Source organism: Mustela lutreola, chromosome 5 (genome assembly GCF_030435805.1).
Source record: "Mustela lutreola isolate mMusLut2 chromosome 5, mMusLut2.pri, whole genome shotgun sequence".
Taxonomy (NCBI): Eukaryota; Metazoa; Chordata; class Mammalia; order Carnivora; family Mustelidae; genus Mustela; species Mustela lutreola.
In genome coordinates, this window is record NC_081294.1 from 116,023,332 (window position 1) to 116,035,889 (window position 12,558).

Sequence of the window (12,558 nt, forward strand, 5' to 3'; positions counted from 1 at the left end):
AATTTAGTTCAAGGTTGATTAATTCAGTACCTCAGTGGTGTCCTTAGGAGCCCACCCCATTCTCATTTTTCTGCCTTGCTTTCCTCAAAGATTTTGTATTCTCGGTCTTGTCCCTACATGGTCTTGAACTGGTTGCAGCTCTCAGCATCACACAACAACATCTAGGCTTGCCAAAGGAAAGGCACTTATTTGGATCATGTTTTAAGAATGATGAAAACTTTCCTGAAAACCACCCAGAATGTTTTCTTGCACATCTCTTTGCCCAGAATTATGTCCTCTGAACTTTCATAAACCAGTCTGTGTCTGGGAGAGGATACAGCTAGAAATATAGACACAGCCGTGGGTAGAGCAGCAAGTACTACCTTCTTGAACATTGTGTGTGCCCATTGCTCAACAGAGCCACAGGTCTATGGTAGTTTCTCAATACCTACTTGTTAAATTAATAAATGAATATATGTTGTTGATCTTCCAATAAGATGTTCTTGTGACAATGTAAGTCAAAGTTGTACTTTGGGTGATCTCATTTTAGCATTTTTTTTAAAGTTTTTTTTATTTATTTGACAGAAGAGAGAGAAAGATCACAAGTAGGCAGAGAGGCAGGCAGAGAGAAATGGGGGAAGCAGGTTCCCTGCTGAGCAGAGACCTGGATGTGGGGCTCAATCCCAGGACCCTGAGATCATGACCTGAGCTGAAAGCAGAGGCTTAAAACCCATTGAGCCATCCAGGCGCCCCATCAATTTAGCATTTTTTTTTTAAAGATTTATTTATTTGAAAGAGATCACAAGTAGGCAGAGAGGCAGGCAGAAAGAGAGGAGGAAGCAGGCTCCCTGCTGAGCAGAGAGCCCGATGCAGGGCTTGATCCCAGGACCCTGAGATCATGGCCTGAGCTGAAGACAGAGGCTTAACCCACTGAGCCACCCAGGTGCCCTCATTTTAGCATTTTTAGTAAAAATTATCCTGAAATATGAAAAGAGTATGAAAAAGCATACTCTTTTTTTGGCCTTCACTCAGGACAGTTTAGCGTAGCAATAGATCTTGCTGTGATTATTGAAATGTTGTGCCCTGTCCAGTATGGTACCCACCAGCCACATCTGGCTACTGAGCATTTGAAATATGACTGGAACAAGTAAGGGACTGAATTTTTCATTCTATTTAATTTTAATTAATTAAAATGTAGATAGCCATGTGTGGTTCTCAGGGTTAACACTCTTGATTTTCTGGAGGCTAGCCCTCTGGCAACCTCATCCCTTGGGGAGAAATCCTTTCCCCCAGACCTTGTGTTCTGTAAGGTGATTCATACTGACGTTTGTTCAACAGAGAAAACATTTCAGGCTTGACAATTTTTTTTTTCCGCCTTTAGTTTATTAGTAGCAGTAACCAGGTGGCACCATCCTAAGAGGAGAGGTACAGAAATCTGGTAATCAATAGAGATGAACAAGAAAAAAGCAAAACAAAGTAACAATTACAGCTAGCATTAGATTGAAAAATAGAAAAAAAAAAGCTAACAACATAATAACTGATTTAATAATGTGTAATGAACATTTGGTTTGATTCAGATTTATCTGCAGAGAAGACAGAGATAGATACATAGCTAGATACAAAAGTTATGAACATTTTTCAAAGATTTCATGGCAAAAAGTCTTAATATTTGGCTGGTGGAGGGATAAACCAGTAATTTGGAAAATGTATCCTATTCTTAAGGGATGTTGATAGACAATTTTGCTGGATATGCATATTCATATACAAGCATTACCTGTGTTTATACTCATGCAAACATATAAATACTGTGTAGATAGATAAGGTCTTTGATCCAGTTTGATGATAGCCAAGGAATCTAGGAGTTTTTCCTAGATTTAGAGTTTTTTAGAGTTTAGAGTTTTTCTCCTCTAAATCAAAGATTATCAGTCTTGTTTTGTTAAGGATAGTATATCTTTCCCCTCACTTTCTAATGATATAGAAAAGTCATTGTGCTAATTAACTTATTAATTGTTCTTTTCCAACTGAGTCTGTAAACTACACTGTGCTCAGAACAAAAATAAAGGGGGACATCTGGCTGTCCCAGTTGGGTCAGGGTCTGACTCTTGATCTCAGCTCAGGTCTTGATCTCAGGGTCATGAGTTTGGGCTCCATGCCAGATGTGGAATCCACCAAAAGAGGGGGAAAAAAAAAGGAAAGAAAAATTATTCAATTAGCTGCTTGTTGTTTTTTTTTCTTTCTTTCTTTTTTAAGATTTTATTTATTTGAGAGAGAGAGCACAAGGGGGAACAGCAGAAGGAGAAGCAGGGACTGGATCCCAGGACCCTGGGATCATGACCTGAGCCAAAGGCAGATGCTTCACAGACTGAGCTACCCAGGCACCCAGCTGCTTGTTGTTTCTGCATAATTGTCAAGGAGTCAGTTAAAAACTTCAGAGTACACCTTGAAGTAATACTTAGAATTATTATACTTCACTTTTTAAAAAAAGCATTCTAGTTATAGTTACAGCATTTTGTACCCTGTGATTTATATATTTATATTAAAGGAACTTAAACCAAAAAATTATTACAACTTAAAAAAAAACCTTGTAGATTAAATCACATGTGCTAAATGTAGCTATTTGTTAACAGATAAGAAAAAAAGGGAAGTCCTTAGCATATAGTGCATTAGGAACTTGGAAACTGAAGTATTTATTTCTTAAATCTAAGGTATTCAGTATCTTCCCCAAGGCCAGCTAAGGCTAGGGGACAGCCTGCTTGAGGTTTTTTAGCACCTTCTCCCATAAATAAAAAATGTATCCAGATCACTATCATGCATTATAGTTAAAGGCTAATAGATCTAGCCCATTTTCCCACCACTAGCTTTGAATCCAGGACCACCACCAGGTGTCATGCTAGCATTTTAATTGAAGCTTATATACTTAATTAGGTATTATTGAGCGGGTCAAGTTTAACTACAAAATCTATTTCATGTATGTGAGTATAATGGAGAATTACCAAGTTAAGGGAAAAGGCTGTGAATAAGATCTTGTCGTGAACTAGAAAAAAAAAAAAAACGTTGACCCATGTATATTTCTACTTTGTCTGGCACTAATCCCGTGGCCTCACATCTACCACACTAGGGGTACAGTAAAGCACATATTTATGATCATGTGGCCTATTTTGACAAAAATTTTGCAAGGCCTTGCTTTTGAAATCAGTATATTACACACCACACACACACCCAAAATTCTGAGCTTAAACTAGCATTGATCATCACGGGAACTTCAGAGTGTACCTTGGTGAGTTCAGAGCATCAGCTTCTGTTTATAGACTAGTCTAGTTTATAGACTACCTGGGTAAGGGTGCAAAGTCAGGCATGACTCTGCAGTTTCTGGACGTATTGTGTTCCTGTGTGGGTGGATTTTGGGGGCAGCCCCAAGAGCTGCACACCTGTCCCAGATAAACCTAGAGCAGTCGTCCTGAAAATGGATTATTGTAGATTTCTTGGCCAAATGCCTAGGCTCAGAGCCTTGACTAATGCAAAGACTCACTTCCTGTGTGGAACTTTGTCTAACTTATTGAAATCTAAACATACTGAAAACCTTTCCCAAAAGGAGTTAAGACAGGCATTGTTGTAAGGAATAATAGTGATAGACCCCATGTGGGCATTGGCAGATGCCTAATCCACCTACACCAACATGCAGTTAGGTCCATATCTTAAGAGAAGATAATGAGAAAGCAAATGTGGAATAAATGCAGTGAGGTAATGCATACAACGTGCATGGCAAAGCAGCGTATACATACTAATTATTGTGTTTTGATAATTCTTAGACAAAATGAACTATTAATAACACTATTATTGAGAGGGATTAAAAGGCTTATGTGAGGGGCACCTGGGTGGCTCAGTGTGTTAAAGCCTTTGCCTTCGGCTCAGGTCATGATTCCAGGGTCCTGGGATCAAGTCCTGCATCGGGCTCTTTGCTCAGTAGGGAGCCTGCTTCCGCCTCTCTCTCTCTCTCTGCCTACTTGTGATCTCTGTCAAATTAAAAAAAAACAAAAACAAAAAACTTTAAAAAAAAAAGGCTTATGTGAAAAAGCAAATGGGTTACTATTTGCAGCACATTTAAATTTTAGAAAGGAAATGCTTTAAAAATATGTATTTTAAAATACATATTTAAAATATTTTAAATACACATTTAAAATATAAAAAGTATTCAGGGCTGCTGGGTGGCACCATCGGTTAAGCGGTGCACTCTTGGTTTTGGCTCAGGTCATCATCTCAAGTGGTGGGATTGATTCCCATGTCAGGCTCTGCCCTCAGTGCAGAGTCTGCTTGAAATTCTTTCTCCTTCTCGTCCTCTCTCTGTCTCTCTTTCAAATAAATAGATAAATCTTAAATACATATATTTACACCCTGTACTTAAAACATGGTATTAAAAGAAATTCATACAAATTGTAAGATAAAAGATTTGTTAATACTGAGTTTCTGATCATTGCCTTGACAAGTAGATTACAAGAAGATAAGAATATTTTCTTTATTCCACTTAAAAATGTGGATGTTTAGGTTGAAAGTCATCTCAAGAGGAAAAAAACATTTTCTTCCCAGCTTTGGCCTCCAGTAGCATAGAGTAACTCTTAAAACTCATAATTACCACTGTTGTAATTACATAACTATTCCTACTAGGTAAAAAGGGGGTAATTACTGAGCCTGAGTTTTAGTTGTACCATTCACAGGTTTATGCCTAGAAAATCTTCTTCACTTCCCTAAATATCTCTATGTACCCAAGCCACCTGTTCTTAATAAGTTAGGTTGGAATTTGAACCTTTTCTCAAGCAGTATAACTTGTCTAATGGAAACATAGAAAAACGGAAGTTTAATGAAATTATTAATCTGCTTGATTTGAACAGTCTTTTGACTAAGAAAGTGAACATGTGGCTCTTTGAAAATTAAAGTTGTCCTTTGGCCTTAGTTGATCAGTGTGCAGATTTTATATGTCACATAAAAAGGAGTAGATTAAAATTGCAGTATCATCATTGCCAGATAACCACACTATGCAGCAGAGGCAGACAATAGGCCTTCCGAAGACTTTTGCTGTGCAACTGTTTGTTCATGGATTGTAAAACTGCACGTGGACTTTTTTTTATTCCTACAGGGTTTTGCCTGGCTGTTCTCTCCCACATCTTCTGTGCCAGATTTTCCATGTTTGCAGCTAAACTTCTGACGCACATGATGGCAGCCAGCTTAGGTACACAGGTAGGAGAGCTCCGGAATTTCTACCTTTCATGAGATGTTCACATTTCTTCTGTGACCCTTGAACTGAGTTGGATAAATAAAATTTAATTTCAACTTAGTTGAAGTAAGTTTGTTTTGTTTTGTAGCAGAGGATGGAGAAGGAGCACAGTAAGAGGCAATTAGAGTTTCAGAGCCTAAAAAGAGTTTCAGAGTCTCAAAAGTTTGTGAATGTTTTTCTCCAGAAAAGTACTGTACTATCATCCCCTACAAGAAAATAGCTGCCTCTTATCACAAAGCATCATATTCTCAACTTATATATGCTAAATATATAACTAATGTGTATATGTATTAAAATTAGCATAGTTTTTAATCTGTTGGAATAAAATATGCTCTGTTACAAATCCTTTTATATGGAGGGCATTAAGTTGATACATATTTAAAATATCTGGATAATATTCAGTTGACCCTTAAACACGGGAGTTAGGGCACTGACTCCCCATACAGTCAAAAATCTGCATTTATCTTTTGACTCCCCCAAAACTTAACTACTGATAGTGTACTGTTAAGCCCTACAGGTCATATAAACAGTTGATTAGCATATATTTTGTATGTTATGTGTATTAAATGCCACATTCTTAGGCTAAAGCAAGCTAGAGAAAGCATTATTTTAGAAAATCATGACAAAAAGACATTTATAGTACACTACTTATTGAAAAAAATCCACATGTACGTGGACCTGCACAGTTCAAACCCATGTCGTTCAAGAGCCACCTGTATTTTGTTCTGTTTAATATTAAAGAACATGGTTCAGTAGAACATTCTTTTCTGAAAAACTATTCGAGTGTCAATTGCATAAGATAATAACATGAGAAACATGTGGTCATTCATCAGCACAAAATTTAAAGCCCAGTTTAAACACAGAGGACAGATCAAAAGATGAAAAATTAGTTGCCTTTTCTCTCCATGGGGTACTCACAGCCTAGAACAGTAGACAATGTGTGTGTGTGGACTATGAACATAGACTATTTGCAAACTACTCTGTGAATGTAGATGATGGCTTAATTTATTTTTCTGTGAAAGTCCAGGAAGTCTTCATAGAGCTGGTGATGTCTGATCTGGGACTTGAATGAGAGTTTCATGCAGTTTGTTGATAAGGGTAGAGGTGGGCATAGATGTTTGTATAAGCAAAGGGGAAAAGCATAATCACTTCTACTTGAAGGCTGCAATTACAGGTCCAGATAGTAATAATACATTATATAATATTATTGAGAGAACTTTGTATTTATTTTATGAAGCAAAATTTCCCCTTTTCTAGTAGTTGGGACCCTTCTGGAGTACAAAAAACACTATTTCTTGATTGGGGGCTACTGGTTATATGTGTATGTTCAATTTATGTAAATTGAATATATGTATTTATATTTATATAATAAATTTATATTTATGTAATAAATATAAATACATATATTTATTTATGTACAATTTATGTAAATTGTGCTGTACACTTAGGATTTGCATACTGTCTTTCAGAGTGCTAAAAGTATTTCATTGAACTCTGAACAGAAGTTTTTTAAATAATACCAGTGGAGGAGCTAAAATATAAAATGAAAAATTCTCTAAGATACTGGACTCCTGCTGACTTTTTTTGGTCCCAGGAATGAAAAATGGCACTTGTAAATCTCGTAATTTTAATTTAGGGGGAACAGTTAAGAGCCAGACTCTAAGCAGAGGATTCCAGATTGAGTTTTTTAAAAGTACCTATGAGCTATGGGAGGTAACAGCTGTTCCCAAAAGGGGGCTTGCATTGAATTTGACAAAGCTATTTATATTGCCTTGGTAACCTATCTTAGCTGTCTGATCTTGCCTTTGCTTCTTGTATGTAAGATCTTAGAAAACCCGCCTTCCATAATTAGAGTTTACTTGGCTGCATTCACCACCCACTCTGGTGATTTTTTGGCAGCAGAATTTGTACAAGTCTTAATTATAGCACTGTAGAATTACAGACAACTCTTCAGTGTCCTAGCAGACAAATTTGCTCATGTCTAGGGATGCGAAAGAAGGACCCAGGATTTATATGTTGGGACATTGCCTTCTGATTCACGTTATACTTAACATTAATTTTAGAGAAGAAGGTTAGTCAAATCCATGTTTTTCAGTTTATTTTTAGAATAGATGAAGCCATGTGGCATGAAGTATTCTATAATGTGTGGCTTGTGACATGAAATCACTGAAAACATCGTTTCCATGGTTTATTTTGGTAGGAAGAATTGGTGTATCATTGATGGAGAAAGTATTGTTTCCTCAAAATGGTTTACCTATCTGCTTTGATTTTTTAAATACCCTCTAAATGAAAGAGAATAGTTGTTTCCCTGAAAATCTCTTAGCAAAGGCTTTTTTAAATTCTCAGACTCTCCAAAAAAAGAAATGAAGCTGACTACAGGAACTTGGGTCCACCCTTTCTGAATTTTTAAAATCGTGTTTATATCTCCAGTTACGGAATCTTGCCAGGGGGGTGTTCCAGTTCCAACCTCGGATCTCTCGTTTAAAATCCTCCATCAACGTTATGTTGACATCCTTAGAGTGTGAGCTTCCTTTTGAGAAGTCTTCAGAATTAGATATTTGGCTTATATCCTTCTTTGGCTCCAAGAATGAAACTTCTCTAGCTGGCCTGGAGTGTTTGGGTTGCAAATTCTCACAGGTCAGCCAAAAGCATTCAGTTTTAAGTCTTTATTGCTTACCTTGACTAGGTTGAATGGCCTTTATGGGAAAGGGAAGAATGGAAATGTGATAATTTCTGACTTATTTCAGAGCACTGGGTGTCAATCAATGAGCAAGGCAGGAGTCAAGAAAATAAGCTTCTGGCTCTACTTCTATACTAGAAACATATGTAAAAATGTATACTTATACTATATATCCATAATTTATTATAAAATGTATTATATGTAGTCTAAAAATGGGAGGAAGGTAAGCAAGAATCTAAAAATTATTCCTGTTTTAAAAGTCAAAAGATTCTGCTTTAATCTGTAGCTTGTCTTTCTAGCATCTTTGAGAATCGTTGACGATAAATAACCAGCAGGTGGCAGTAGAAGATTTTTTTTTTTCTTTTAATGGTTTTTTTAGTCTAGCAAAAATGGAGTTCAGTAGAAAACTTGAGAGATGTTTTTATAACACTTCTTTGGGCTAGAGAGTATTCTTCTGCAACATAGTAAATATACATTTGTGGCCTCTTACTATTGTTTTTTTAATCTGTTTTGTTTGGAATTAAATAAATGTGTAGGGTGCTTTAAGAAAACTTGTACATCACTAGCTTAGAATGTATTTTCTGTCCTTTATCACTTATAGTTAAATTCAGGGGCATAAGATTGTTTCCATCATTGTATTTTTTGCTGTGAATAACTTTTAATAAGTGTGTTATTTACACTGAAATATGTGTTCATTGAAATGTCACAAGTAGAAGTTTTTGAGATAAGATCTGTATTTTCAGTATTGCTTATTTTAAAAAGTATGTATTTTTCTTCAGTGCCAAGTTAATATTTCTCACTTACCTAGAAGAAAATTACTAACTGGCAAGAAATTGTGAGACCATTCACTTCAAGAATGAAGTGAAAAGCAGCAAACAAATTTTCATGGCATTGGGTGATATTTCTCGGAAAAACATCTAATTATATCTTTGGAATTTTTATCTTAGAATCACATTGCCAACCCATGTGTGCCCTGATAAGGCTGGTAAACAACTAGGACAAAGGACAAGTTTGCAGTTCAGGGTTCTTGGTTCTGGGGGTTCTGTCAGGAAAAGCAATTCTCTAAATCTAAAAAAAGAACAGAAGTTTTCTCATAGAAAACATGATAAGATAGAACTGCACTTACTCTGATTGGTAAACATAACAGAGGGAAATATTTGGGGCTTTTCCCTCTGGTTTTTGTTTGTTTGTTTGTTTGTTTGTGTGTCTTAAGCACAAAATTTGGAACTAAAGAATAAATTTGCCTAGAAAAATATATATGTAACAATGATTAAATTTGCCAGCCAGTCTATACATTTTCTGAATTCAGATGACAGTTGAGACTGTCTGAGAATTTTAAATGCTTAAATTTAAGTTTTTCATGGCCATTGGATGTGCAGGAGTATTAACTATATAGGCCTTCACCTCAATGAAAGGCAAGGGAATTCCCTTAAAATTCAGAGGATTGTTCTCTGGTAGCTAGCTGAGGTTGGGTTATCATTGTTTGCCCAGTATTCTCATTCTGCAACAATTGGGGTATCGCTTTGCCCTGTCATTTTGTTTCCCAGGTAGAATGCTGCTCAGATATTCCTGCCGGCAGGTTCTGCTTTAATCTGCAACCTGTCTCATTTTAGCTTTGAATATCTAGTATCTTTGAGACTCTGAGAATCATTGACTACATGTGAATGAAGCCAGAAGCCATGTGTAACCTCTCAAATACAGACTCCTTCTGGCTCCTGCAGGGCCCAGGTTCTCTCCCTCAGGTTGGCACTATTTTGTTGTGACCGCCTGCTCGGGAAAGCCATTGTGTGTGTGTAGTCTGAAAACATATATCTAACAAGTTTATTTTTATCAATTGAAGCAGAATGCGACAGAAATTATAAAGTGTCGACTAATCAGAACATTGGCCGAAAGTTTTGGTTTATCACTTGGTAACCAGGGTATCCTATGTTATTTCTGCTTTCATTACTAAAGGAAAGTATTTAAGAATTTACATGCAAGGATCAAAATTGGATCATGCTTTGACGATTGGGTACTTGAGAAACACAAAGGGTCATTATTCAGTAGAACATTTAGGATTATTTGTTAGTGCGTAAATAAGTAGGTTAGAAAAGTGTTTCATATACTTCGTGTTGGCATGTTAGTAAAATTCAGATACTGAACCAGTAAGTCTAGGATGGGTTTTTGGACGGGGCTTGTTAGGAAGTTAGGTTAACCGTGTTACGACTCAAGGAAATCTGGTTGTGTTGCTGCCAATCCTGCATTTGCTGTTATTATTACTAAAGCCACACCGTCAACCTATTTCCTTTACTATGAGAAATTATTTAACAAATGCTAACTAAATTTTTTTATTTAAAATTATTTAAGAAATGCTAACTAAATTTTTAAATTTCTTTTAAAGTGTCACTGCCTATGAAACTACTTAACGAACATTTGTCTGTCTTTCTTGAAGGAAAGACTTCTGCTGCTGTTATTTTTTTTTTCTTTCTTGTTTCATCCTCTCCCTCCTGCGCCCCAACCCTGGGTTACTAAGAAAAGGAAAGGTACTTAGATAAGCAAACTAATGTACAACTCAGAGTACAGACTAGGCTTTTATTTTGGTCTTTCTCATAGCATTTCATACTTGGCAGAGCTTCTCAGTGTTGTTTTTGGACATAAAATAAACCACTAGAAAGAAAGTGTAGCCAGCCCCTCCCCAAGTCCTTCTTTCCTCTAAGCAGCTCAAAAGTGCCCCCACTTAAATGGTACTAAGTATGTAAGGCTTCTATTTTTTATTTTTCATACAAAAAATTCTGTATTTGATTGTGCCTTTTCTTCATGTGGAGATTAATTTGGTGAACATGGATGAGGAGCATTCTGCATACAGATATGAATATACACTTAAGTCGAATTGATTAATCTGTTTGAGTCTTTTTAAAAAATTTTTTAAATTTTATTTTTATTTTTTTAAGATTTTATCTATTTATTTGACAGAAATCACAGGTAGGCAGAGAGGCAGGCAGAGATAGAGGGGGAAGCAGGCCCCCCACTGAGCAGAGAGCCCGATGCGGGGCTCGATCCCAGGACCCTGAGATCATGACCCGAGCCGAACACAGAGGCTTAATCCACTGAGCCACCCAGGAGCCCCAATCTGTTTGAGTCTTAATGGCCCAAATAATATCACATTCATGACTGGTGCCCATTCATGTAGTGAAATTAAAAAAAAAAAAATCTAAGCAAATCCTACTTATTCCAGGTGAGGATCATCACTCGTCCACAAACTCAGCCACTTTGAACTCATCTACCATAATGCACAGTTTTGAGATTGTGCAATGGGAAATTCCAGGCAAGCTAGGCACACAGGAAGTATGTAAATAACCGTCTAAAACAGTGACCTCATTGTAAGAACCCAGTATGAACGCAAGTCTCATCTTCTCTAGTCTACTGTATAGTACTCCATAAGCTGTGGACTGGGTTGGGGGCGGGGGTTTCTGCTGGAAGGGTTTCATGAGCAAGTGAAATTGACCTTGTTGTTGAAGAAAGTGTAAGATGTGAGGACTAAGAACGAGGCACGTTCTGGGAAGGAAAAACAGCAAGGATCAAGGCATGGAGGTTATAATGGACCTGGGGAATTCCACTTCTGTGAGGCATGCGCCTGTGGAGGAAGAAATAGATCCTCCAGCCACAGGGGAGGCAGTTTCATATTGCCTGAGGAGCATGGGGAGAGAGCAAGGGCGTCAGCCCAAAAAGGTGCAGTATGAAAGCGGTGTTTTTAAGGATTAATCTGGCAATTAGGGATCAAATGAAAAATGGATTAAAGTAGATGAGAGGCTGGAATTTAGGGAGATGAGTTTAGAGAAGCTGGACAGGACAGTTTTACCCTTATCTGGTTAGGATGAGTTGTGAGCTCGGACAATGGTAGGAGTAATGAGAATCCAAAGGAAAAAATAAGAACTGATTAAAAAAAAAAAAACAACTGCCTGTTTTGCTTTGTGAAAGCTTTGGAATTTCACTTCTCTCTTTAAACCAATAAAAAGACCACATTGCACATTTTACATTATTTAATAAATGCTAATATAATACTAAGTATCTTATGAGGTCAGAATTATGATACAGGGACTGATATCACCCCTGTTTTATGGATGGGGCAGTCAGGGTATGAAGAATGTAAGTTCCTTGACTGAGGTCACACAGTTGTAAGGGACAGAACCAGTCATTGAGCACAAGCAACCAGGCTCCAGTCCTTGCCTTTAACCATTATGCATCCTGCCAAAGAAATCAGGAATTAACGAGGTTTACTCTATCACCAAAGAAGGTAGATGATTTTTAGGCGCCTGGGAAACTGGTGTTTTCATTTGACTCAAATAGAAAAGGCAGAAAGGTTTAATAGATGGGATTTGTGCAGTTTGTATCCTGAGGGGTTTGAAGTTTCCATAACACACGTAAACTAGTGGTTTCGATGTTACCTACATAGGCATGGAGGTCTTGACACCGTGAAGTAGGTTCTTTGAGACAGGCTGTGTAGAGAACTTGTGATTATAGAATACACATAGTTAATATCATTTGTGGCACTCACTGCACTCAGTGATTTACATGTATTGCCTTATTGTGGTAACAACCAGATGAGCCAGGACCTGCCATCATTCCTATTTTACAAATGGAAAAATGGGAC

The 12,558-nt window shown here is 37.1% G+C and overlaps 1 protein-coding gene across 1 annotated transcript in view; it reads left to right on the plus strand.

Annotated features, from left to right (window-relative positions):
• ADGRV1 (adhesion G protein-coupled receptor V1) overlaps nucleotides 1-12,558 on the plus strand; it is a 544,366-nt gene that overhangs the window by 255,139 nt on the left and 276,669 nt on the right. The window contains exon 83 of the mRNA XM_059175461.1: nucleotides 5,111-5,211. Within this exon, the coding sequence (XP_059031444.1) occupies nucleotides 5,111-5,211 (101 nt within the window). The remainder of the gene's footprint in view (nucleotides 1-5,110; nucleotides 5,212-12,558) is intronic.